Source organism: Empidonax traillii, unplaced genomic scaffold (genome assembly GCF_003031625.1).
Source record: "Empidonax traillii isolate 1590-97213 ecotype Southwest subspecies unplaced genomic scaffold, ASM303162v1 scaffold395:size559319, whole genome shotgun sequence".
NCBI lineage: Eukaryota > Metazoa > Chordata > Aves > Passeriformes > Tyrannidae > Empidonax > Empidonax traillii.
The window spans coordinates 343,650-369,330 of record NW_020955588.1 but is presented as its reverse complement, the minus strand read 5'-3'; the positions used below and the strand labels follow the sequence as shown (position 1 = coordinate 369,330).

The 25,681-nt window shown below is 41.6% G+C and overlaps 3 protein-coding genes across 8 annotated transcripts in view; 1 reads left to right on the top strand and 2 right to left on the bottom strand.

The window, feature by feature from the left end:
* The first annotated feature begins 40 nt into the window (after positions 1-40).
* Positions 41-25,681, top strand: part of ANKRD27 (ankyrin repeat domain 27) — a 50,706-nt gene continuing 25,065 nt past the window's right edge. For 2 of the 6 annotated variants that reach the window (XM_027893558.1, XM_027893559.1), the window contains exons 1-11: positions 10,651-11,038; positions 19,063-19,193; positions 20,130-20,240; positions 21,261-21,417; positions 22,906-23,060; positions 23,373-23,432; positions 23,528-23,581; positions 23,668-23,733; positions 23,812-23,888; positions 24,220-24,341; positions 25,279-25,357. In XM_027893558.1, coding sequence (XP_027749359.1) covers positions 19,092-19,193; positions 20,130-20,240; positions 21,261-21,417; positions 22,906-23,060; positions 23,373-23,432; positions 23,528-23,581; positions 23,668-23,733; positions 23,812-23,888; positions 24,220-24,341; positions 25,279-25,357 — 983 coding nt within the window. In that variant the 5' untranslated portion in view covers positions 10,651-11,038; positions 19,063-19,091. Of the gene's footprint in view, positions 120-10,311; positions 10,392-10,650; positions 11,039-16,542; positions 16,823-19,062; positions 19,194-20,129; positions 20,241-21,260; positions 21,418-22,905; positions 23,061-23,372; positions 23,433-23,527; positions 23,582-23,667; positions 23,734-23,811; positions 23,889-24,219; positions 24,342-25,278; positions 25,358-25,681 lie in introns of those variants that run through there. The other 4 variants (XM_027893556.1, XM_027893555.1, XM_027893554.1 and 1 more) reach the window with 4 other exon arrangements.
* Positions 7,261-10,014, bottom strand: RGS9BP (regulator of G protein signaling 9 binding protein). Its single transcript, XM_027893562.1, has one exon. It carries the CDS (start codon positions 9,795-9,797, stop codon positions 9,084-9,086), a length of 714 nt encoding a protein of 237 aa, XP_027749363.1. The 5' UTR covers positions 9,798-10,014; the 3' UTR covers positions 7,261-9,083.
* On the bottom strand, positions 10,233-12,822 carry LOC114062278 (translation initiation factor IF-2-like). Its single transcript, XM_027893541.1, has 2 exons — positions 12,736-12,822; positions 10,233-11,048 (listed from the first exon to the last, which is right to left on the bottom strand). The coding sequence occupies exons 1-2, from the start codon at positions 12,820-12,822 to the stop codon at positions 10,233-10,235; spliced, it is 903 nt and encodes a 300-aa protein (XP_027749342.1).

Here is a 25,681-nt window from a genome sequence, read left to right as displayed (position 1 = left end):
CGCCTGCGCTCCCGGAGGAGCCACTGCAGCCGCGGGAGCGGGGCGGGACCGCGCCGGGGGAGGGATGCAGGAGGCGGGCCGGCGGCCGGGATGCCTCAGCCCACGCCAGCCCTAAGCCGGTAAGTTAGCGTGTGTCCTCAGAGGGCGAAAGCTTAAGGAAATGCAGGGGGTTTAAGGCAGAGCGGCCGAGAGGAGCGAGGACGTATCGGTAGCTTTCGGTGCGCTTGGGAAATACGGCTGGGGATGCCTCGCGCCTCCTGAGCGCGTCCCCAGCGCGACGAGGTGTAAATGCTGACCTTCCCCGGAGCCCACGCTCTTCCCGAGTGCCCGTGGAGGGGCTGTGGTTGCAGCCTCAGGAGTCAGCCCCGGGTCAGAAACCAAGGGCTCGGATTTGTAATCGTAATACCGCTGCTGACCCGCCAGCTGGCCTCGCAGAAATCTCCTTATCTCAATTCCATAGCAAGCCACGCTGATAACAAAAGTCATTTTAGGTCTGTAATTAAACGTAGTATGCACTAAGTTGTTTGAATATATTATAGTAGGCTTCAGCGGGGAGGACTGTGTAGAGTTTTAGTTAATGATTATACAGAGCTCTTCTGTTTTGAGGTTTTTAAGTACCTTGTTACCTGAAAAACATATATTCAGGCAAGGTAGCAAAGCCAGGAAAAAGCCCTTTGAACCTTTAGGAAATGTTTTATTTTTGTTAAAATAACTTTTTTTCTTAATTTGTAAGGAGTTTAAGGAGAAGAAAGCTGGTAACAGAGGTTGAGAAATGTAAGAATGGTGTTTGCATGTAACATGGAGAATCCTCCTCCTATCCATAATCCTTCTCTTGCCAGGTTTGCATTTGGCAAATACCCACATACCTGTACATGCTTCTGACAACTTCTCCATTTGATTTTGTATGTGAGCATGTACTTGATGCCTGTGAGATGTGTGTCACCGGAACTGAAAGGATATTTAGAAGCAGCTGAATCAGTGGGATGCTGGAATATGTCAATTGACAAACCAAAATTGAACTTGAGGTGTACCCAGACACAGCTGGGCCGTAAATTCACCCTGCTGCCAGGCTGCTGATGTTGCTAAAACATACAGCCAGACAATATACAAGCCTGCCCTCTCTCTCCTTCTCTTGCTCATCACCGAATATACAAGCAAAACCAATAACATCTTGTAACTTGTGTGTCCCTTTTTCATACTAACTTAATCCTTATTGCTTATCTGTGATTACCGTCTTAGCAATGGAATCACAAGGCCCACCAGTGTGCCTGTTTACTACTGGAAGGTGTTTTGAACCTAAAATCATGATATTCTCCTCGTATTTGTTTGCCTTTTGCACTCTTAGTGTAGTTAACTATTTCACTCTGTTAACTATACATCTTGTTAGGGATGTGCTTTGCCTAAAAGCTGCTTTACTAGTGAAATATTAATAAACTACTGAGATTTTTCAAGATTTAATGTCCAATGAGCTTGATGGCTGATCAAAAAGATTTAGGGTCCATTAAGTCCGATCATTTCAGCATGAAGGCATTTTAAGAAGGAAGTACTCATATACCAGTAATGAACAGTGTCACTTTCAAATCAGCTGTAATGCCAGTACATACACAAAACTGTCTCAGTATGGCAAAAATGCAATGTCTGATAGCCCTGGAATATATCTAGGAAAATTTTATACTAGAGAATGGGAATGATTATTAAATTCATATGTTAAGTTTCTAAGTGAAATGGTTTTTTGTGATTTTTTTATTTTTATCTCGGACAGTCTAAAGTCTCACAAGTTCTAGTATGCAAAGCAGGAATATCCTGGCAAACAAGTCATAGAATCATAGAATGGTTTATGTTGGAAGGGACCATAAAGCCCATCTCATTCCACCCCCTGCCGTGGTTTGGGATACCTTCCACTATCCAAGGTTGCTTTAAGCCCCATCCAGCCTGGCCTTGGATACTTCCAGGGATGGGGCAGCCACAGCTGCTCTGGGCAACCTGTACCAGTGCCTCAGCAGCCTCACAAGGAAGAATTTGTCAATGGTCTCTCTCCATCTTCCTTGCAGGCTCCCTTCAGGCACTGTAAGGCCACAATTAGGTCACCCCTAAAGCTTCTCTTCTCCAGGCTGAACAATCCCAATTCTCTCAGCCTTTCCTTGCAGGAGGGGTGCTCCATCCTAGAGGTCAATGTGGTGGCCCATTCCTCTGTTTTCGTTGGTATCCACTGGTATCAAATCTCACGGGTCTGATTTCATAGGCATTCGTGCAGGGGAGTGAAAGTGGAATGTGTGGCTGCACGTAGGCTGCTGTTTGCAAACTCAGACACAGAGAAAACACCAGGGCTGTCAGCAGAGCTGCAGTGCTGTGCTTACAGCAGTGTTCAGGACTGTGCTCAGTATCTGAAGCAGTCCTTTGGGCACAAAGATAGCCGAGTGCAAGTTAAGGCAAACATTCTTCCCTACTCCAGTTACTGCTGTACAAATGATGGATAAATGTCAAATCTAGGAAATGCATGTTTATGATTATACCACCGTTATAAAAACTGACTAAAAAGAAAATAAAAAATACAGTGACCTTCATACAAAATTGTATTCCAAGAAATAAAGCAGATGAGAAAACTGGGTTACAGATAGTATTAACAACTGGAAACGTTCTATTTGCAACAGACGCATAATGGATTACGTGTCTTATGGAAACGGAAATTATGGTCCTAATTCTGCAGCTTTTAATTACATGAATAGTATTCACACATGTAATTTCTCGCCAGACTGAGTAGTGATGCCTTATATGAGCAATGATTTGGAGCATTCCCTCTAGGACCCAGAATTCAAATGTGTATTTATAACTCAAGTTACACCTGCAATTAGCATATTAGATTAAGTTGCTAAGGGAGTATCATGTTTGGTGTCTCTGGTAGTCCTCAGTCACTTTATACAGTATAAATAGTTAAATATTTTCTTTTGTCTTTTCTCGTTGCCCTCCTTCTTGTTTTTTCTCGTCAAGGTTTATGCTATTTATGTATAGATTCTTCTGGATCATACAAAGAAATTGCCTTTGAATTTTCTTTCCCTAAGACAGTTATGGATGGCTGTAAGATCTGATGTTTAATGTTCTTACAAAAAAACCCCATGATTTTTAAAGCCATGTTTTTGTCTATGTAATTCCTTAGTGCTGTGCCACATCAGTGAGTTCAACTGTATATGTTCTTTGAACATTTGTGTGTGAGAGACAGACCTGAGTGAGTGTAGACTCCAGTGATAATTTAAAGCACAGTGGAAAAATTATCAAAATGACAGACCATATTTATATTATGATTGTGACTTCCTTTTCTGTACAGCTGAACTAGAACTAGCTTTGAGAGGATTTGTTTGTTTGATTGATTTGGTGGAGATGTTATTATTAAGTACATGATAAATAATGCCAGGCAATACAATGTAAATAAAACATACAACTCAAGCAAAGAAATCAAACAAACAAACCAAAGAACCCTCCCTGTGGAGGCTCAAAAAGTCAATTTCTGTCACTTTGGCAAAACCATAGTAGATATTGTGACAAATTACTGGAACTGGGCAATAAACATGGTTGCGTTTGCTAACTGGCCTCTGTGGGTGGCAGAATTTCAGAGATGCTGTGACTGAATTTATGTTTGCCTTCATGGCTTTCAGTCACATTGCTTCCAGCATGAATCCCTTGTGCTTGGCTGGCTGAGCAGATCCACAGCAGCCTTGACACTGGTTAAATGCTGTGTGACTTTTCACCTTTCCACAGGTTTCATCAGTGGTAGCTGATGAAGCTGCATTCCAGCAGCAAGCCATCAGGATGGAATCCAGCCTTGTGGGAGCGCCTTTCTCCAGGAAAAAAATTCCCTCGTAGTGTGAGACTGAGAGAGAAAAAAGGATTGACTTTTGTAAAATGGGTATCAATGTGTAGCAAATCAAAATAATTTTACTCTTACTCTGTACTGAATTAATCCAAGAATGGATGGTCAGTTCCACTCAGGGATATTTTATATTCTTTGTCTCATGGGACATAAGATAGTCCCTCTTTTTATAGAGAAGCTGTAGCTTAATGTTGGGGTGCTGTTGGATTTAACAAAAAGCAAACTTTGCTAACATATTTACTACATACACCCATCTCCTTCCCTTTTTTGTCCTTCCATTAACACATGCAGATAATTTTATGCGAAAGGCATTCTTTTCTAATCCCACTTTTATTGTACATTTAACCATAGCAAATGCTGCTCACGTGTAGACTGCTATTTTGTTCAGATCTCTTCCTGCATTAAAAGACTTATATAATCGTATTGAGAGAAAGCACTTAGAGATCTGTAATCCACTGGTCTTACTGGATGACTTTTTACATAATGAAAATCTGTGAAGGGTAAATATGTTGACTAGGAGTTCCATTAGCACTTAAATAGAAGGTATTTCTGGAAGGTGTAAACAACATGAACCTTCCAAGAGAAGGAAAAGCAAGTCCATAACCAGCCCTCTTGGACTGTAAACAATAAGCACGTGTTTAATTTTTAATCCAAAAGATAATTACATCAGTCATTTAGTCCAGTTTTAAATAATTGCATTACTGTAAAAAATACTGTCATATTTACGTGAAGAATTGCGAATCTAATTTTATTTTCATAGTGCAGAAGTTTGATGTTACATTGTTTCCCACATAAGGAGAATCACTTTAATTATGGTTCTGTCTTTCTTTGGTTAGTAAAGTGAAAAACAATGTAAAGAGGTTTTATGGTGATAGACTGGAAATCCTGGAATGAAATTACAATTTTTTGCATTGAACAGACTCAGTTCTGATGGTGTGATACAACTGTTGATCGTTGTTGCTATCAATACTGCAGGACCAAATTTCACGCTCTTAGGTTATCTGTATTTTTTGCTAAATTAAATGCCAGCTTTGCTGGCTGAAAGGGACAATTTGGATCCTAACACAAGGAGAATTTAATCTGTTGTTCTGGTCTAATACGTTCCCCGGTTTTCAATTGTCCAAGGCAGTGGTTCTGTACTTACCACTGAACAAGTAGTGCTGAAGGCAGTGTCATCTGTTAGCCTGAATGTTATTGTAGCTGTTTCCTAAGGCAGAGATTTCCTGACTTTTCACACTGCTGATTCTCTTGCACTATAAATTAAACTACATCACTACATTCAACTTTATGAGCTTGAGAAGGGTGTGTTTATGTTAAGAAAACTGTTAATGGGAGGGCTTAGTACTGTTTTATTACTGTGGCTGAAATAGGAACGTTAGTTTTTAAGAGCTTACTGACAAGCTGTACAAATATTCCAGATATTCATAGAAACAGAGAATAGTTTGGGTTGGAAGGGACCTTAAAGATCTCATTCCACCCCCTGCCATGGGTGAGGGACTCCTTCCACTAGATCAGGTTGCTCCAAGCCATGACCTAGTAACCACAGCAGTGTTGGATCAAGGGTTGGACGTGATGATCTCAGAGGTCTTTCCCAACCCGGTTGATTCTATGATTCTAAGCCCCGTCCAACCTGACCTTAAACACTTCCAGGGATGGGGCAGCCACAGCTTCTGTGGGCAACCTGTGCCAGGCCCTCATAGGGAAGAATTTTATCCTAATACCACATCTAACTTTGCTCTGTGTCACTGTGAAGCCGTTCCCCCTTGTCCTGTCACTCCAGGCCCTTGTCCATAGTGTGACTTCATCTTCCTTGCCCTTCAGGCACTGGAAAGCCGCAATTAGGTCACCCTGGGGCCTTCCCTTTTCCAGGCTGAACCAATCCCAATTCTCTCAGCTTTCCTCATAGCAGAGCTGCTCTATTCCTTTGATCCTGGGATCCCTCTGATCCTCTGGACTCAGTCCAACAGGTTTGGTTTGGTTTGAATTACTGCTGCAAGCCAACCAGTAAGTTATAAGTACTTTATTTTTAAATAAATAGTGACAGTAACAGGTTTGCAGTATTCAAAGTGTAGAAAATACCACCCATGCACAGGCAAAACCAGTAGAATTCAAGTCAGGAATAAGATTTCAGTATACAGCAAATTTAATGTGTGTATCCTGTGAATAAAGACAAAAGAACTGAAGTAGATCAACACTGAAATTAAGGAATAACCATCTTCTTTTGTACTACAATTCCCACTGATCAGCATGAGAATATGTGTTTTTTCATCATGCTCTTAAATATAGAGTATTTTGAAGTATCAGTTCCCATTTTTCACTCACAAAACAGCATTTCCAGTCTCCTTCCCGTTGCATTCTGGTAGGAGGAAAAAACTAAGACTGCAAATCTACATCTCTATATCTTAATTTATAAGAAGCCTCAGTAGTTTTGGGCAATGGTGGTTTCATTTGTTTTGGTTTTGTGCACTGTTGTGCCAGAACTCTGTCACATGGAACGAACATTTCTATCAAGGGTAGGAGATGAGTGACAGGAACATTATCAATGTAGGCAGTGCCAATTTTCTCTTAGAATTCTATTCAGATAGCTTAAATACAATATAGAACACACTAATGACGAATAAATCTGCATCTAGCTTTGTCTTATGATTTGAAAATTCATTTTCCGAGGCCTGTCTTTTAAGTACTAATTGTGTGCATATTCATAGTAAAGCAAGACATATTTAGAGGCCACTTGTATGAATTCGAGTCCTGTAGGAAAAAGTCAAAATTGAAAAAAAATGCAATGGACTGACAACTTCCAATTTACCAACTCACTGAAGTTTGCTTTAGGAGATGACATTGCCTATTCTTAAAAATTCTTCTGCACAACTAACCATGGATAAACTGTTTATCTGTGGCTAAGTGTGTAGGAGATACCGAGATAGAAGATAATGAATGCTGTCAGTGTTACCATTTATTCATCCACCAGAAACCACACGTGCATTACTTGGGCTTTGAAAACATGCGGTTAAATGATCTGATTTCACAAGGTACATGAGTTTTCGAGCAGCACAGAGTAGAGTCCAACTGCTTATCCACCTTCCTGTGAACTAAGTAAAAGGAGAGTGCAAAGAGTGGAAATACTCCAGATCCTTAGTGATTAGCGGTGGCAATCCTGCAGCTTTTGCTGCATTTTCCTTAAATATGTTTACTCAGCGTGATTGTGAAGGAGATCATCTCATGTAAATGAACACACAGGGATTACACCTTGTCTAGGCAGGCTGGAACTGTAGCACCAATACAGACTTGACTTTGTTAGAAAGCAGTCAGGGATCTCTATGAACATAGATTAACTACGTATGAAACATATCCTGTGGAATGAGTGAAACATGACTGGAATGTGGAGTTGTCTTGTAACACTGTGAATTCCCAAGAGAACGGAATTAGAATGGATCAGTGTGCAGAATTCACATTATCCTTCAACATTAGTATAGTCTACAGCTTTTAATTCAGGCCTCTGCTTACTATTTTTCTCTCATCTACAAGTGACCAGATTCAAATACACTTTTTTTCCTCAAATCCAGTTCTCCTAAGTTTTAAAGAATAAATTGTTTGCTGCAGTTTTTCAAAGTATGTTTAGTTGTTAACTCAAAAAGATTAGGTGTTTATATGAACATTGTCAGTTTTATTTAACAAGCATGAAGACTGTTGTCTAGTAACTTCACAGAACATGTCTGATTATTATTTTGATAATGTCCATAATAAGCAATGAAGGACGACTTATTAAACCCCCAATATTATGGGGCCTTTATATTTGGCCGTGGAGTGCCTCATACACCTATGGCACTGTTGTGCATGGACCGAGCATTCCTGAACGGACAGTGAGTGTTCACAGTAATAGAAGTTACCTTCATAAGTTATCTAATAAATGCCATAACACATAGTCCTTCTACAAAACATTATGAAGCTTCTCTACAAAGTTAGTGTCTGCCCCCCCAACTTTACATTTAAATGTTGACAATTTTATAGGGAAGCGCTGGAAAGTTTTATGCTATTGTTACATTTATCTCCCAAAATTGCAGTGATCAAATGGGATCAGTCCTAGAGGCTTTCTGTTTCCCAGATGATTAATCAGACATGAATGAGATTTGAAACTGAGACACATTTTTAGCTTTGTCTAGATTTCTGCAAAGAATTTGGGAGCTTGCAGAAATGCGACAGTATCCATACAAGCATCAGTCCCTGCCTGTCAACAGGAGAGGAGATCCTGTTGGAAAGGTGTGCTTTAACTCAAATCTGATTTTTGTTTGCTAAAATCTATTTTTAAATGTTACTGTATCTGCTGTGGGTACATTCATTGCTCCTGTTTTCATAGTTAATTAATTGTAAAGTGCAAACTGCTGCTACAGAAAGAAAAATTCGAACTACTGGCAAGAATCAGCCTTTCTGCAGGGAAAGATAAAATTGTGGTAAATTTGAATGAGATCCACGAAGCTTGCTAGTATTTTTCTGAATATGCAGCTCTCCCTTTTTTCTCTCTGGATTTAGAAAGCGATTAGTCATTCACATGTGCTGTGCCAATTCATGCAACTGGGTTCTGTACAATTCAGTCTAAATCAACAAACAGTACTTGGTATCAAACATTGCTTGTTCTGTTTTCTCCCCCCTCCCCAACCATTAACTTATCAAAATCAGAGGTTGGTCACATTCTTTTATTGGGGTTTTCATCCTTACCCCTTTCTTTCACTGAAACAATATTTTGTGTATTTGATGGGAAGAAAAAAAAGTATTCTATCCACTTGGTCAGACAAAACACCCGTGTTAATCTCCAAGTTTGTCTTACTCTCGAATACTGTAAACAGTGACCAGCAGCAAACACCAGAGCCTAGTGAAACAACAAAAAATACAGGCTTCTGAGAACAGTGATCTATTAATAGCAGACAAATCCCTGTTACAGCCAGTAGTGATAATACCCTGATACTTCAGTTAACTGTTACAAGTCCAGCAAATGAAGACATCCTACTCTGCAGGCTGATTTGCATCCCTTTTCTTCAAAAAGCATGAAGAAGCAAATCGTGCATCTTAGGATATTGAGAGGTGCAAAGTTCTGCCTTGTTCTTTCCAGTGCTCCGTTTAAATTCTCACCTCATCCAAGTGACACATTTTGAAACTAAAGGTGAGGCATGAAACATTCCAAGCAGACCTGGAGGGGGTCGCTCCCGTCAGAGCTTGCACCACCCTAAGACAGTTTAACCACACACACTGCCAGGACAATGGCGATAATGAGCACAGCAGAGAAAACAATCCCAGCTAGAACCTTGCTGATATCGCAGAAGGATTTATTTTCCTCCACAGAGATCATGCCAATAGAAGAAGCGCCTACGCTGATGGTGGATTTTAGTTCAGCCCCTGGGTCTTGCTTAGCCTCCACTGTCCACTGGGGGACATTGACCTTCATTTCCATCTCGTACATCATCTCTCCTACCTGGTTGATTTCGTTCTCGAGGTCTTTCAAATCCATCACGTCTATGTTGCGCTCGGCCTCGTATTTCATGTTCTGGACGCTCATGGCTCTGGCGGCCACGCCAGAGGTTCCCCCGCTCATTCCCGTCTGGATGAGGTGCTTTTTGGGGACGTTTAGCGGGAACTCGTGGCCCAGCTCCAGGGCTCTCCTCATGTCGATCTCCAGGATCTCTAGGCACGTGGAGAAAATCACCCATAGCCTCTCGAACTCGGCTTTATCTTCCTTACTCACGGTTTTGTCCTTCAGGACCGTGGTCAGCTTGTTCCTGTTGGCCACCGCCAGCTCCTGGGCTTTCTGCCGGGTTTTCTTGAGCTCCTCCCGCAGGTTCTGGGAGTCCGAGGTGCCGCCGATGGTCAGCACCATGTGCCGGTAGCAGGCGGTCACCTTGTTGAGCGCGTCCAGCAGCGCCTTGCACTCCTCCTTCACCATGGTCGCGGCGCGCCCGGGGCCGCCCCCGCCCGGCTGCCGCCCCGACTACCCTACCCTGTGCCGGGCCGCGGGCGCTGCCCGAGCCGGGCGCTACCAGCGCACATGGCAAGCGGTGCTTTCGGGCAGTTCCTGCATCCAGCGCCCTCTCCCCGGGCCAGTCAGGCGGTGGCGGGAGCGCGGTCGGGCCGCGGGGAGCCCCGCCAGGCGGGCGGCATCGCCTCCGCCGCCCGCAGCGCCCCCGGGGCGGCGCGTCCCGCACCGCGCTGGAGCGGGGCGCTGCTCTCTGAAAAGTGCCAGGCGCGCGGGAGGGAAGGAAGAAAAAAAAGATGTCTAAAAAATAAAAACAGCGGAGGCTAAAGCTCCGGGGAGCGACAGCCGAGCAGCTGACAGTCCCCGCCGCCGACACTTAACCAGCCCCAGCTGGGCGCCCCGCGGTCACATGGCGGGGAGCGCCCGGCCCGGCCCTATAAGCCCTCGCAGGCTCCGCCTCCGCAGGCAGCGACCCCGCGGCGTTCCCGGCTCCTCGCTCGTTCCCTCCCGCCGCCGCCCGGCCATTGGTTTCGTGCGGCCGCGCCGGGCCCGCCCTGGACCCCGGTAGGGCTCTGCCGGGGCGGCGAGGGGAGGCGGGCGCGGGGGCAGCGCGGCTGGGGCGGAGGGAGGCGGCGGTGCCGCGGTGAGCAGCGTTCCTGCCCGGGGCTGCCGCGCAGCGACCGCGGGGCTGCGGGACCCGCTCTGGGGACCCGCCCGCCGGGCTGGGACCATCGAGGCGCTCCTGGCCCGCCGTGCTGCGCTGCGGGAGCCGCTCGGCCCCGGCCTGGGCAGCGCGGCGGGCGGGGCGCTGCCGGCCCGGCCTTTGCCCGGAGCGCCGGCGGGGTCGGCCGTGCGGGCGGACACACGCGTGTCCCTGGTCAGTGTCCCCCGCTCCCGCGGCGGGGTCGGACACGGCCGTGTTAACCCCCGAGCCCGGCTGTGTGCGCTGTGCAGGGCAGGCCGGTCCCGCCGGGCCCCCCCGTGTCCTGCGGGCGCTCCGGGGCCCGGCCGGGGACGGAGCCTCCACCTGTGAGCGGGGCAGGGGAAGGGCCGGTGTGTGACCCGGGGCGCCCGCGCTTGGCTCAAGCGAGGCACATCAGAGAGCGCAGGAAACACAGCTGTTGTCGGCAGCAGAAGTGATGCTCCGGCCGCTGCCCTTGGCAGCGCTGCGGTGCCGCTCGGGGAGCGGCGATGGGCGCTAGGCCGTGCCAGTGTGTGCGTCTGCGGGAGTACAGTTGGTGGTGTTGAGTGCCACTTGGTGAACTAAACTGTGTTGTCTCCAGCACGCGGTGTGCCTGCCGGAGTGACTTCTGGAGAGCTTGCGACTAAACATACCTTAGCGTTTGTTGGTAGCACAGTGGTTTTCTGATGCTTGCCAAAGCTGTGAAGCCATACTCCTGCGAGAGGGGAGCTTGACCCTTTCCCTTATCACTAGCCCTGCAGTGCAGTGTGTGTTATGAGCAAGATAATTTGCTGTGAGGAGCAGAGTCCAGGAAGACTGACTTCCTGCTGCTGAACAGCACCTGAAGAGTCTTGTCTAGACTACATTCGTCCTTCTCTGTCTTGGTAAATTGGATTCCACTGACTGTGTTTTATTTTACTTTTTTAATTCACATTTTGTCCTGCTTTAATTTTGGCCCTAGTTCAAACCCCCGTGTAGCTTCTGCTGCAGGTTGTTACCTGTGAAAGAAACCACCTTATAACTTCTGTAGACTGCCAAATTGTTACTGACTAAACTGAGTAGCACCCTACCAATTTGTGTGTTGGTAGCCTTGAAGAAACAAATCAGTCATGCCTGTTTCCTTGTAGGCATAAAGAAACACGGGATGATTTTGACCTGATTGTAAGTGAAGTCTTATAATTGCTTAATCATTGTCAGGTGGAAAAAGGATTAGCTCTGGGTTTGAATCTGGGGTCCTGTGTGGCATAAGTGTTAAGCTTATTGCTGACTAAACTGTGCATATTTTTGTGTGTCTGTAGTAGCTGTGTTTAAAGTTTGCCACATGGCACTGAAGTGGCACGTGAGAATCCTGGAGCTGCTTCTCTGAAAGCTTGTCTGGAAAGAGGAGGGAGGGAGGGAGTGTTGGTTCAGAAACATGTGACTACTTTAACTTGAAGGTAGTAGAAGTTATGATATGTATCAGGTGCAGGTAAGGTAATGCTTAAGTACATCTTTAGGTGTGTCATGAGGAAGGAGTCATTATATTAGTTCTAAATTAAGTTCAGCTGCATGCAGTTATAGGATTTGCTTGGATTGTGCAAAACCTTAAAATTCAGTTGTAGTTTGTTAGGTGTGATATTCTGAAAATCCAGATCTTGATACTGTTATCAAACAAGATGCTGACTAGCCAAAATACTGTCCTGAGAAAACTTTTAGAACGGAGTGTAAAAATCGTTAGAACTGACTTGAGAAGCAGCATAATGAGTAGGAGGAGAAATGTATTTCCTTGTTCTGTGCCAAGGCTTTCTTGCAATAGATGTAAATGAACATATTCTTCATATGAAGTACCCATAGAAATATCTGCAAAATATTCTGTGGTGCTTCTTGATGCATCACTAATTAAATGTTACATCCTCATTTCAGTAGAGTAGAAATTTAGGTAAATGCAAGTTTATTTTGTTTAAATGGTTGGTAAGTCTTGTCTGAGGGACTTGCTTTTCAAATAAGCTCATAGTTCTTAGCTTTGTCTGTAGACTGCTGTGACCTGGGAAAGCTTGAAGTCACAATGACACGAAGAAGGAAAATAAGGGTGAAATACAGTGAAAATAAAATGTAACATCAACCCTCTCCCTCATATCTGATAAACTATGCACTTCCTTAAATAACTCTTCTCTGATTTGCTTTTGGCTGAGCATTTTGCTGGTTAAGTGGCTTGAGACTTCATCCTTAGCAAGAATCTTAATTTACATCATGGAAGAATGTTAAGACTGGTATCTCTATCATGATGTTTACTGTCAGGAAGCTCTTAATTAGCTCAGGCTGGTTATGGTGCATTGTGTAGCATCAAAACACTAGTGGTGGTAGAAGTAATTTATTTTGCTAGTTAGAACTTACCTGCTAAATTGTTTTCCAACCTTCCTTCCCCTTGCTCTGCTGCCTAAAGGAGGAATCTAGTGTAATTCTACAGTGTATTTCATAATTAGTTTTTCTTGTAATTGTCTATGTTTAAGTTTCTTGCAGTGATGAGGTAAGACTTAGTGCTGGCCTGCAAGGACTTGGTTTTCCTATTGAGATACGCAGGGAAAGAATTAAATTCCTGCCCAGTTGTCTGTCTAAGGACCACTGGAACTGAGGGGAATGGCTGGGGGGTTGCTGGCTGCAGTTCCTTTGTGTTTCTGTGCGTGGCCTGTGCTGGCTCTGGCCCTGCAGACTTGGTGTCTTCACAGACTTGTCCCTAGTTTTAAGAGTTGACAGCAGCCTGCTATCAGTGAGTGGTGGTGGTTTGTAACTAGGCAAGAAATTACTTTGTGACCTGTACATAGTCTGGGGAACTATACCACTGTTTTCCTTCTGTAACTAAAGAATGAAAATATTTGGCTTAATTAAATCTCTGTTTATATATGCATTTCAACTCTGTTTTTCTTCCCCCTCCAAAGAAGTAACAGTGTTGACACCTCTCTGAACCTGAGGAGGTGGCCTTACATACAACTTGCTAATATTTGGGGAAATCGTCTTTGTTTGAGAAGCTGTTTTGGGAACTTTGTGTTTTCTGTTAATGTTCTTCCTCTAAATGTTCATTGTAACTGTTTGTGGTTCACTGACCACCACTTGCACTTTGGTCTAGTGCTTGCTTGGGAGTAGCTCAGGCTTCCTCACCTGAGAATTAAATGCAACTTCAATACTGGTAAGCCAAGAAAGTTCTTCGGCAGCTGCTCTAGTGGATTTCTAAACCTGCAAGAATTGAGAATTGGGAATCTAGTCTCCATTCTGTTGTGAAGAGGAGAATGCAGCTTGTTCCTAATACTTGGCTAATGAAAAGTAAGATGATCTCAGATATATGGGAGTGACTGGATAGAAGTGGGAGGTTTGCCTTTTGAAGGATGATCCACATATTGCAATGTCCTTCCCCTGGGGGAAAGGAACAGGTGACTGTGGAAAGTCAAGCCAGTATTTTCTCTGCCCTCAAGTCTGGGGCAAGTAAGAATTTGTCCAGATCAAACTATGGTGCAAATAAATACACTGTTAAAATACAAAGGGTGAACTTTCTTATTTTTCATGGGTGAGCTCAGTTTTCAGGTTTCCAAGGCTGATGTTCTGAGGTCATAGAACTTAGTTTTCCTGTGAGCCTTGAGCTGACTGATGCAAATTCACCGCACTCTAATTTGATAGTTGAGAGGTGTTATTCTGACATACTTCAGTTTCACAGAAACCAATAGAAGCTGAACCTGAATCTAAAGGGGATAGGAATGGCTTGTTTCCTTCTTTGCTCCCTTGTGGTGAACAAGATGTGCTGGAATGTATCTCAGATGATTTTCATAGGATGCTCAGTGTTCATCCTTTAGGAGAGGGAGTAAGGTTTCTGAAGTGCTCAAAAATATTTTTTTTCCTTGTTTTACTTGTTTTTGTTTTTATGTGAATGCTGATTTAGGGCTCAAGTTCAGATTGTAACCTTTTCCCAGAAGCAGAGTAAAGGAGGAGTAATAGTGCTGGTAAATGGCTAAAGAAATAACTAGGATTGTATCTGGACTATTTAAAATTCACTGCCTGCTTGCTTAGTGCTTTAAGATCTGCTTAGCTTTGGTTGTTCTGTGAACAAGGGGTGCTTTTGAAGTGTGTGGGGGAAGCACTTTGGTTAAAAAAAGATTTTAACTTACAGCTGGGGAACTACTGCTTCCTCTTTTTTCTGTGGGGCTCTGCAGTTTGCTAGCATGACAAAAACTGTTAGAAATGTCTGCTACTCTGAGATAAGTCTTCTAGTTTAATAATAAGGTGCTGCTTGTTCTGATTTGTTCGTTGTTTTGAGCATTTCAAGAAATGATATTCTAGATAGTGCTTTACTAAGCCTTGGTTGTTCCTGTTGTAGTTTTCAGGATAAGATGAAATTGATACTGTCATGTGAAACTTTGGTATTGCCATGCAAGTAAAATTGAGTGAATTGATGCTTCTTGAATGTGCCATGCTAATGGACCTGGTGCTAAAGGTTTTGGAGAACATGGCATTCTGCTTCTTTGAAGTTGAGTTTGTGTGCAGAGAGGCTCTGAGGTACTTGATGTTCACATCCCAGTGTAATATCCTGACTTGCTCTCCTGGAGATGTTTCAGGTTGTCGAACTAGGCTGATACTTCTTGCTGACTTTGGTAGCGGTTTGATGTTGTTCTGCTGTAGTAATATTAAAGTGCCTTGGTGAAAACAAAATATTATGCTGTTCAGCACTGAAGTGTTTGTATACACAATCTCTAGCTCTGCTGTGAAGGGCATTTTCTCCAGCATGTTTTGTTAAGTCTTTAATAGGGGTATAGCAGGATGTTCAGAAGATGATGTGCCTAAAACTTGAGTAAATAGTTGTATAACTTGAACGTGGACTGCCAAGTAACAATGCCAATAAAATGACATTATCTACTTTAGTGACTGTTTGTCTAAATTTCAAAATGCTTCTTAAAAAGAACTGAAACCTTCAAGGTCTGGAAAAGGTACCTCACTTGACCGTCTCTAAAGGAAAACACCATTAATGACAAAATGAACTCAGGGTTAATTCCTCTTCACTGGTTTTAGTACCAAAGGCTTCATTTCTGGTATTTTGAAGAAAACAGTGACAAGCTTAGATTTCATGTTTTTCCCTTGAGCTATGCCTTGTACCGTAGTTCTGTCATTATAATTATCACTCTGCTTTTGATCCAGAAAGGATTTGGCTCTTTTAAGATTATGATTGTGGGTTTTTTAAGCTGTAACATAATGCTTATTAGATTGTCTGATCCAGACAGCTTCTGTTCTTCCAGCAATTTGAGCTATTTCTGTGTTTACAGGCATGAAGCCACACACTTAAATGATTCCATTTAAACCTTTTACATAACATTAGTACTTGAGCATTTCTTTATAGCTCAGCATGATAGAACTTAGTAACGTAATAGTGAATATAGTTTGACAGTTTTTAGTGAGCTTTCTGTTAAGCATTAAACAGTTCTAGTAATGTGTATAAGGCTTTGTATATTTTCTGCTTTCTCAGTGTTAGTAAATCTAAAGTTGTCCAAGGTGTAACTGGGAAGAGCAGGTCTCTGTCACCCCCAAGTTAAAGTAGGTTGAAGTTGGATGTTTTATTTTGCCAACAAACCCTCACTGGAGGATTCTAATGCATTCCTATAATTATAGCAATGCATTAGCCAGTATTTTCAGATGCATTTAACTTCTGAGGTGGAAAAAAATTGACTTAATCTCAAAAATGCCTGAGCTTTGGGGAAGGTTTAATGTATTCTCTTGCATCTGTAGACTAAATGCCTTTGGTTTTTTTAATTATGTACCTTGTAAATGGTTTCTACATCCACACTTTTGTCTCTCTGAAGAATGCTGTGGGTGGGTGATGGAGGTCCAAGTGAATACAGTAAACTGTTTTAAGTAATAAGTATTCTACCTGTTCTTCATATTTGCATTTTAATCAAATATGGTAGGTGTCATATACATAGCCATAAATTCGTGTCAATAAAAGAATAAAACAAACAGATTGTAAAACTTAATTACACCCCCATAAAAAAATTGGAGATATTTGTGCAGTGCAGTTTTACTCTGCACTCTCATGCTTGGTTGCCTTCTTGTGTCAATGTGCTTTTTTTCACCCCAGCACAGTTCATGGTTTAATACTTTCTCCATCACTGTCTTGGGAGAGCATAGCAACCTCATCTTCTGCTGCTTGACCAGATACATGAATTCACCAAACAAAAGGCAGATGAAACTAACTTAGTGGGCCAACTCCATTAATGAAAGCTTGATTTAGAAAGTGCCTGGAGAGACCATGTAATCCAGCCTCCTGGCTTCACTGTGTCCATTATCACCCCTGGGAGAGGTTTGTCTAACACGTTCTTAGAGATTTACTATGTGAGACTTGATACCTTTGCAAGCAATCTAAACCATGTGCTTATCTTCTCTTTTGAAAGGTGTTTCTGATCTGTAATCTGTAATCTGAGCCTGTTTTCTTCAGTTAAGACCTATTTCTGAGATAGATGTGGAAAAAATGTCCTTCACTGAAAGTTTGATACACCTGGGGGAAAAAAATTCTTAGCTGGTGTTTCGTACAGTTTATTCAGCATAAACATCACTGCCTTTCATGGACTGGATTCTGCTTACAGGGCCCTCTTGCCTTTCTCACTTCAGATTCTTCTCCAGTCAATTCATCTCTTGTGATGAGGCCATCAGAGCATCCAGAAAAAGCATGTGTGGTACTCCCAAATAAGTCTTGCTGTGGCAAATTATTTTGCAGACTGTGCACATGTGAACGTACAGCTCTGCTTGTTCCCTGACTTATATGCACTAAACTGTATTTACTTATATATATTAAATTGTCTGAGTCATGTTTGGACTGTAAGCTACAGTCATTTAAGATCTTACTTGGAATTGTGCCCTATCCAGATGTTCAGCAGGCGGGTGGTTTTTTGTAGCTAACTAGTTGTGCTTATACAGGTCAGTGATGACACACCTGTGTTCCTGCAGCAGACCTGCCCCTGAGCTTGTTGCCTTTTCCCCTTCCCCTGCCACTGGCTGAGGGAGGATCCCACAACTTGAACTTGGATTGCAGCTGCCTGCCAAGAAATGTTTCTAGTCATCAGTAGCAGTGGAATTACTGGTGGTAATCCTGTTTACCCAGACACTGTGGTGGGACAGATCGTGGAATGACTGATGTTAGAAGGGACCTGAGAGATAATCTCGCTCTGCTCTCCTGCCATGGGCAGGGACACCTTCCACTAGACCAGGTTGCTCCAAGCCCTGTCCTGTGTTTGGCTCTCTAAGGCAGCTCTTCTTGTGCCTAATAGGAGGAGCAGAGCCCAGCTCAGTTAACAGGCTGTAGATCAGTTAACAGCAGGGCTGAAACCCAAAGGCTATCTAAAATCAATGGGAGTTGGGTTTGTGTTTTTCCACTCCCGTAAACTGCCATACAATGAGCTCACACTGAGTAAATAATGTGCTAGGTGTAATTCTTCATGTGAGGAAACAGAGGGATACTCATTGTCTAAGGGTAGCTTGCTCAAACTAAAGTTTGTAGCTCACCCTTTCCCAGCACGTAAAGCTGAAAGTGTGTGAGGAAATCATGCAACTTGCTGATTGCTAAGGGAAGCTGCATGAGGGACAAAGATATAGAGGCAAGTTGTAAGCATTTGTAAGTCTGTTAATCTCAATTCTTCTTAAAAAGAATAATTCTGAAGTTATTCCAGCCATTCTCTTGTTAGGGTTTTTTTGTACCCTTGGATCTAGGGTGTCATAGACAATTAGAATTGAGAAAGCAAGCAGTCAAGGCTTTAGTGCCTTAGGGTTATCTTTTCCAGGGCACTGTGACACACCTAGTGACAGCTTTTTCCAGTGCTTACAGATTTGGGTTTTCTGTCTCCAGTCCCTTTTTTGCTCACTATTGTGCCAAATGTTGTGCATCAGCCTGACCTCAAATCATTGGCACTTTTTCCCTGGGCATAGAGATGACCAGAAGTTTTGAATTTCACAGGGACTTTTTAATTATGACATGGATATTCATATCTCCCTGGCGTACCTCTGTAGCTGTCCCTGGAAAGTTGAGGATTGCCTTACACAAGGGTGTGTTACCCTATCTGGGTGTCACATTGATGTGTGTCAGTAATCCTTATGCAGGTGAGTTTTAAGACTTACATGAGCATAGTGCAAAAGCATTGATGTCCTGTGGGGCAGTAGAATCTGCTGTAGAAGAGCTGCTGACTTGTCTCTTGGTTTGTTTTAGATTTCAGCAGAAGTTAGCTTGTATGTCAAAGCGTTAATAATTCTGATCTTAACTTCTCTCCTCCTCTTCTGTATTCGTTGTTAGACTCCAACCCCTGGAAGGCCTAAGGAGGCATTATGAGGATAAGTGTGAAATTGGATATTTATATTAATGAAAGAAGTGTCTGAATAACTTCTGAGTAACTGTAGTTATAGCTTAGTGTGCCACTGTCTGCTTACATCAAGATCTGAAACTTCTTTGTCCTTTCAGAGGAGAATCAAACTATCCCCTGGGTATTCCCAAATAGCTTGTTTTAACAGATATATTGTGTGTGATACATCAGCCGTTCTCCATATGTATTTTAGAAAATCTCCTTGGAATATCTCAAGTCCATATGGCTATGTATGATGAAGATATCTTGAAAAATCCCTTTTATTTGGCCATTCAGAAGCGACGCCCTGACCTGTGCAGCAAAGTTGCAGAACTCCATGGCATTGTAAGTGTAAATAAGTAGATTTAAAAGCTGATTATTAAGTACTAGGTATTTGAGTTTAAATCATATGTCTGATATGAAACATTTAAAGGTTAGTTTAAGCCTGCAAAACTTGGAAGTGAAGCAGAACAGCTTTTAGTTTAAGTTGCATGTTATTTATTGATATGGACCTCTTGATATACTAAGGTAGTAAAAGGTTAAAATTGGTGTTGTTTCTAAACTTTACTGGAAATTTCTTTTCTTTGCTGTGAACTGAAGTTACATATTCTCTTACATGCTTATAACTGAAAATGAGATTGACCTTTTGAATTCCTGGTGAACAGATAGTCACTTATTTCTGATAGCATTTTGCACAGCAAAATAAAGCTATTAAATTGAGATGGAATAAAAACTCCAGTCCTTAAAGTTTCTAGTCTGGGTGTTCTGCAATTAATCATTCCAGATTAAGTGTTTGGAGACTGCATTAAACATGGAGGTTACTGTTACCTGATCATAACCTTTGTTGCTTTTTAATTAAGAATTAGTCCCAAATTCCAGTCTGTTGGTGTAGACCCAAGATGCTTCTCATCCTTAATTTTTTTCTTCTTTTGGATGGATATTCATTTTAGTTTGAAAATATACTTCTTTTTCATTAGCTGCTTAATTTTATGTTATTTGCGGGACTGGTGCTAAGTAACTGAAGATTTCACCTCCTCTTAGTATTGTTTCTTCAGTTATATCTGTCATCCTTTGTCAGATAAATCACTAAGTGAAACCCTGGGTTAATTACTGGACTAGCAATATCCTCTTTTGTTTAAACAAAAGCACCTATAGTGGCTATGTGTTTAGTAGTAAATATTTATAAACCAGATTTAAGTGCTTGCCTCTAAAGGACAAAAGCTATTGATGTAAACATAGCAATACATGGCATTTCTCTAAAGCTTGATTTAACTCTTTCAGGTGCTAGTTCCATGCAAAGGAAGCCTTTCAAGCAACAGTCTTTCTTCCTGCCAGTTTGAATCTTATGTTCTGAAGCCACTAGAAGAAAACTTTGAAACCTTAAATGGAAAGGTATTTCTGTTTTGATGTGTGACTGTAGCTTGGGGACACTCCAATAAGTGATTCATTGCAGCTGATGACTGATAGTGTGAACCTGTGGTTACAGGAGAGGTAACCAGGAGTTAGACTGCCTTCCAGAAAGAGCTGTATTTGGCATGCCCACAGCAGTAGTTGTGGCATGCCTGCATGTCCTGTGCAGATGATAACATAGCCTCTGACTTCCATTACTGTGGCAAAGCAAATTTGTCCATTTATCCGTGGGTTTTTTTACATATGGGAGTTTTGTTGAGTGACAGAAATGCCTTTTTCACTTAGTTAAGACCTGCCTCTTCAGTTTTCAGGCAAGTAGTAGCCTGCCTGTCTTATATGCAGATGAGAGTTCACCAAGGCTTAAGACAAAATTATGATGGTATTGAATTGTATCTGAAGTCTGCCTTAGTTCAGGGAGTACAAAGTGACTGCTGTAGCAGCAGGCCGTGCCAAAAAAGGCTGACACTGCATAGGATCCCAGTTTTTTCACTTGTAATTTTACAGTACAATCTGAGAACTTGCACCTGTACTTTGCAGGCTGCCATTTAGATCTTCCTGTTGCAGATGTGCTCACTGGAGTTACTTGGGAAAATAAAGCTCTGTGTCAGAAACATAGACATGGTGTGTGGTGTTTTTCTGAGCTGAGCTTAGGTTCTAATTCTAAGTTGTTGTTTGTTTGTTTTTTCAGTTTCCCTTCTACCAAAGTGCTCTAAAATCTACAAATAGTCACTTAGACCTTGGTGACTGTCTGAAACTTCTGAAATGTCCTCTAGTAGCAGACTGGTAAAGAAAGTGGCTGTGACCAAGGTTCAGCCAGCCCTTTTAGACTGAAGGAGATTTCAGTGTCTACACAGATGAGAATGTGAAATCTTTTCAATCTGTGGCTTTCTTGTCTTGCAAGTTTCTCTTATTTCCCTTGAAATTTAACTATGCAATGCAGAAGCGAGAGAGTAACTCTTCTAGCAGAGTTTCACACTTGATCTGGTCTTTGTTTTGTTTCAGGAGATCTTCATACAAGGAAACCTCATCGTTTTAGGAGCCGGTTTTAATTACCATCTCTCGGTACCCGTTCTCTTTGAGGAAACATTTTACAATGAAAAAGAAGAAAGCTTTAGCATATTGTGCATAGCTCATCCCCTGGAAAAAACAGAAAGCTCAAGTATGTGTTTAAGTGTTAACTTGGTGGCTGCCTTTGCACAGTGAGCAAATAAGTGTGTTTGATGTGCTTAATATATTTGTTCTTTCTGAAAAGTGTTGGCTTGGTTGAAAGCCCTTGGCATTCATTAACTTCCTGGGGCAGATGTTGGTGTGCTGCTGGAGAGAAACATGAAGTTGCTGCCAGGCAAACTTCTGTTGAATTTCTCCCCAAGTCTCAGCACTAGGAATCAGTGGAGTAATTAATCCATCATGATTTCTTTAGCACTACTCAGTTTAGTGCTGAATGCTTAAAACAGGGATTTAGTCTTAAATGTGACGTGTGTCTTGAGGTCAAAGGTGGATGCACAAAAAACTGGAGGGGTAAATTCTTTTGTGATCACTTTGTCGGTGGATAGAGGTTGAATGGCATAGTTGTGTAGCAGCCTTCCTGGATGAATATCTTATTTTTTTCCTGTAATGAAAGTGCCCTTCAAGGCTGGAACACTATTTTCCAGACTACTCTTAATGCTGTGAATGTTACAGGATTTCCTTGTGAACTTATATCTGTGTTTACTTATTAAGAGGAATAGAAGGTCCTTAAGTAGCTAAGAGGCTTCAGCTTTTTCTGAAATAAAAACATTGGTCTTCCTAAATAAATAAGACTTGAAGCAAGTGATGAAAACGTGAAATAATATTGGGATAGTGTGAAAATAGTACTGAGAGGGAAGAATGGAAGTTGTTCTGAAAAAAGACAGCTGACCTTAAATTCTATAAGCCTTAAATTCTATAAATATTACTCTATATATCAAATTATTCTTGTGGCATTCTTTTTAACCATTACTTAATATAGTTTATAGCAGCCTTTCAGAGAAGTAGTTTCTAATTTCAAAAGTAATTTGAAATGAATGATTTAAGCCTTTTATTAGTTGTCTGGCTTTGATTGCAAATGAAAGATTTGCCCCCCAAAAAAAAAACTTTGGAAAAGCAATATGAATTCTAAGTGAGGCATTGTTGTTTTATTCAGAAGGAAAGTGGATTAGGTTTAATATTTACATGAAGCAACTTTGCCCTCCCATTCAGAGAAAGCGTGTCTAAATAAAGAATAGGTTATGTAAAAGTCCAAGATGGGATTTTTACAGCTCACTTAAAGCACCCTGACTTCCTGCATGTGCACTCAGTCAATACTGTAATGTGCTTTTCTTCTACTTTCAAGCTTGACTTACACAACTCATAAGCTGAGTGCATGTGGCAGTAAATTACCACAATGAAAAAAAAAAATTGAAATCTGTTTCAACTATTCCAAATAAATACTTGACATAAAAAGCAAGAGAGACTTCTCAAATGTGATGCATTAAATTCTTTTGGTTAAAAATAATACCTCTAGTTAAAGGTGCAGTAAGCTGAATTAATGTTTCATTGCACATAAGCTGGCTGTGTGTGTAGGGACAAAGTGTATTTTTCCCATGCATATGTATTAACCCTATGTGTTAATTCTTGGCTTTCATTCCAGGTGAATCTACAGCTTCCTCAAACTCCTATTCTCTTAAAAATATTGAAGATGTTAGAGAATTCTTGGGAAGACACTGTGAGAGATTTGATAAATACATAGGATCTTTCCACAGAACATTTAAAGAACATGAAAGGAAAAGCCTCCGCCACTACATAGTCAGTACCTTCCTTATTGATGTCTAATTTGCTGAGTATAATTTGTTTCACTGCTCTGGTTGTCTGAGTGTACTGAGCTTTTCTATGTCAGAGTTAGCCTAGAGTTGAGAAGAGGAGGAAGGGAGAAAGTGAAATTCTTAAATGTGAATTACCACATATTAATGTTTTGGTAAATGTAATTATTCTTGCTTAAACTCTTAACATAGTGCACACTTCTGAGAAGAGAAGGCTTCCTTTATTTGCTGATTTAAGCTTTGTTTCTTCAAGTCACATTGGTCACAATGGCTTTTTTTTTTCTTTTTCTCCCCCCAGGATTCTGTCAATGCACTTTATACCAAATGTCTCCAGCATCTTTTGAGAGATTCGCACTTGGTAAATGCTTACTCCCCTAAATACATAGTACAGTGGTACTTAGACAATAAATTATCTGACTTTCTCATGCTGTTTGTGTGGCTTTCCTTTTCCAGAAGATGCTTGCAAAGCAAGAAGAGCAGATGAATCTGATCAAACAAGCAGTTGAAGTAAGCATCTGAAATGAAGGAAAATAATTAGCAAGCTATTTTTGACTCTCCCTTTCATGCCTAAAGTACTGGGTTTTTTCCTACAGATGTATATCCACCATGCTATTTATGATCTAGTCTTCAAATACGTGGGGACTATTGAGGCAAGTGAGGTAAGTTTCTTTGATTGCTAAATGGTGGTTATATTCATCTAAAGCATTTTAAAAAAACTGTTGCCTTTCTATTGACAGGATGCTGCTTTTAATAAAATCACCAGGAGCCTTCAAGACCTGCAGCAAAAAGACATTGGAGTGAAACCTGAGTTCAGGTGAGAGAGATGATTGTGGGCTTCTTTGAGGAGTCACTGAGATTCTATCTTCAGTAGGATCAGATCAGCTGAAGGTGTCTTCCTTCAGACATTTATTGAGGTTTTCTCTTCATTTGTTTGAGACAGAAAAGCAAAGCTTTGAAATCGTTGCATTGATGGTGGTTTGCTTTGCTTTTATATTGTTATGCTTCCTTTTCCATCTACAAGATGTAGAAATGGAAACACTTCAAAACCATCCTTCAATTCAACTCTGAATAAGTAAAGACTTGGGCTTTGGACATCCTGCACATGAACTGTGTATGCTAATCATTTCTTTCAAATTATTTTGTAGTTTCAATATACCACGTGCAAAGCGGGAACTGGGTCAGTTGAACAAATGTACTTCTCCTCAACAGAAGCTACTTTGTCTTCGTAAAGTTGTACAAATCATTATGCAGTCTCCTAGCCAAAGAGGTCAGTAATTAGTGAATCAATAATTTTCAACCTTTTTTTTTAACCAGCACGCACAGAGCACTTCAGTATATAACCCACTGTTTGAACAGCACTTGTGGGTCAAACACAGCTGAGTTGGGGTCTCTGAGGTCTCCAAACCAAACTAACTGGAGGCAGGGTAGACATTTCAGTGCTGGTTCTTGTGGGGTAAGGTGGGGTTCTGGGTTAGCTTATATATGTATTAGCTGGGGCATGTGGGAAGCTTCATCTGCCAGGACACTTCCTCCTGCAGCAGAATTGAGGGCGATTCACTTTAAATGCTTCTAGATAGTTTTTGTCTGTTGGTCCATGCTCCTTGATATCTTGAAATTGATACTCTTGAGATGCATCTTTTTCAAAATGCGGTGTTGGTGGGAGACAAACAAAAACCTATGTGCTGCTGTGGGAGTGCTACTGTGGATTACAGAGATGATTCTGTGATAGGAAAGCATGAACCTCCTAACCTGGTATTTATTTTTTCTGGCTTGGAAAGAGAAGATATTTCTACGAAGCAAATAAGAGTAGCACAGTTAACTTATGCTTTCCTTATTTCATCTCTTCCTTTCTCCCCTAAGTGTATCAACTTTGAGTGTGTCTTTGCCTTCAAGAATTTCAGAGCCAGAGCTCAAGATTTCCTTCTGTGTAGGAAGAGAGGGATGCTAATCAAATATTGCAGTTTGTACAATACAAACTGTATTTGTGTGTTGGTTCCTGTCAACTTATTTTAGTGAGAGATTGAGAACATCTGGAGGCTGCCTTGGTTATTTAATGCATTCCCTACTAGCAGAGCTGGGCCTTAGTCTGAGGAGGTAGAACTCCCATTTAGGGTTTCTGTATTTGATTTGAACCATGACATGAGTAACATCAGATGTGATTTTTTTTTTTTTTTTTTTTTTTTTTTTTTTTTTTTTTTTTTTAGTTAACATGGAAACCATGTGTGCAGATGATCTTCTCTCTGTTTTACTGTATTTGCTTGTAAAAACAGAAATCCCAAACTGGTATGTAAGTACTTTGGCTATACAGAACTCCATATCTTATGTAGTGCTGCTGTAGGGCTAAATGTTTGAGTATGCAGTAATAACTTACAACAGGCCCCCTTACACTTCCAGTAATGGAGAAAACTGTTTATTACTAGGACAAAGACCAGAGATGTGTTACTAGTGAGACTAAATTAAGGACCTATCAGGAATGTGTCTGTTTTGATTCCCATCCTAGAAAGAAGTTTTAATTTTGGGAGGCCATTCTACCAAATCTGCATGTCAGTATGAACTGCACAGTGGTTCTCTCTCATCAGTGTTGGGGGCTGTGAAACCTTTATGCAT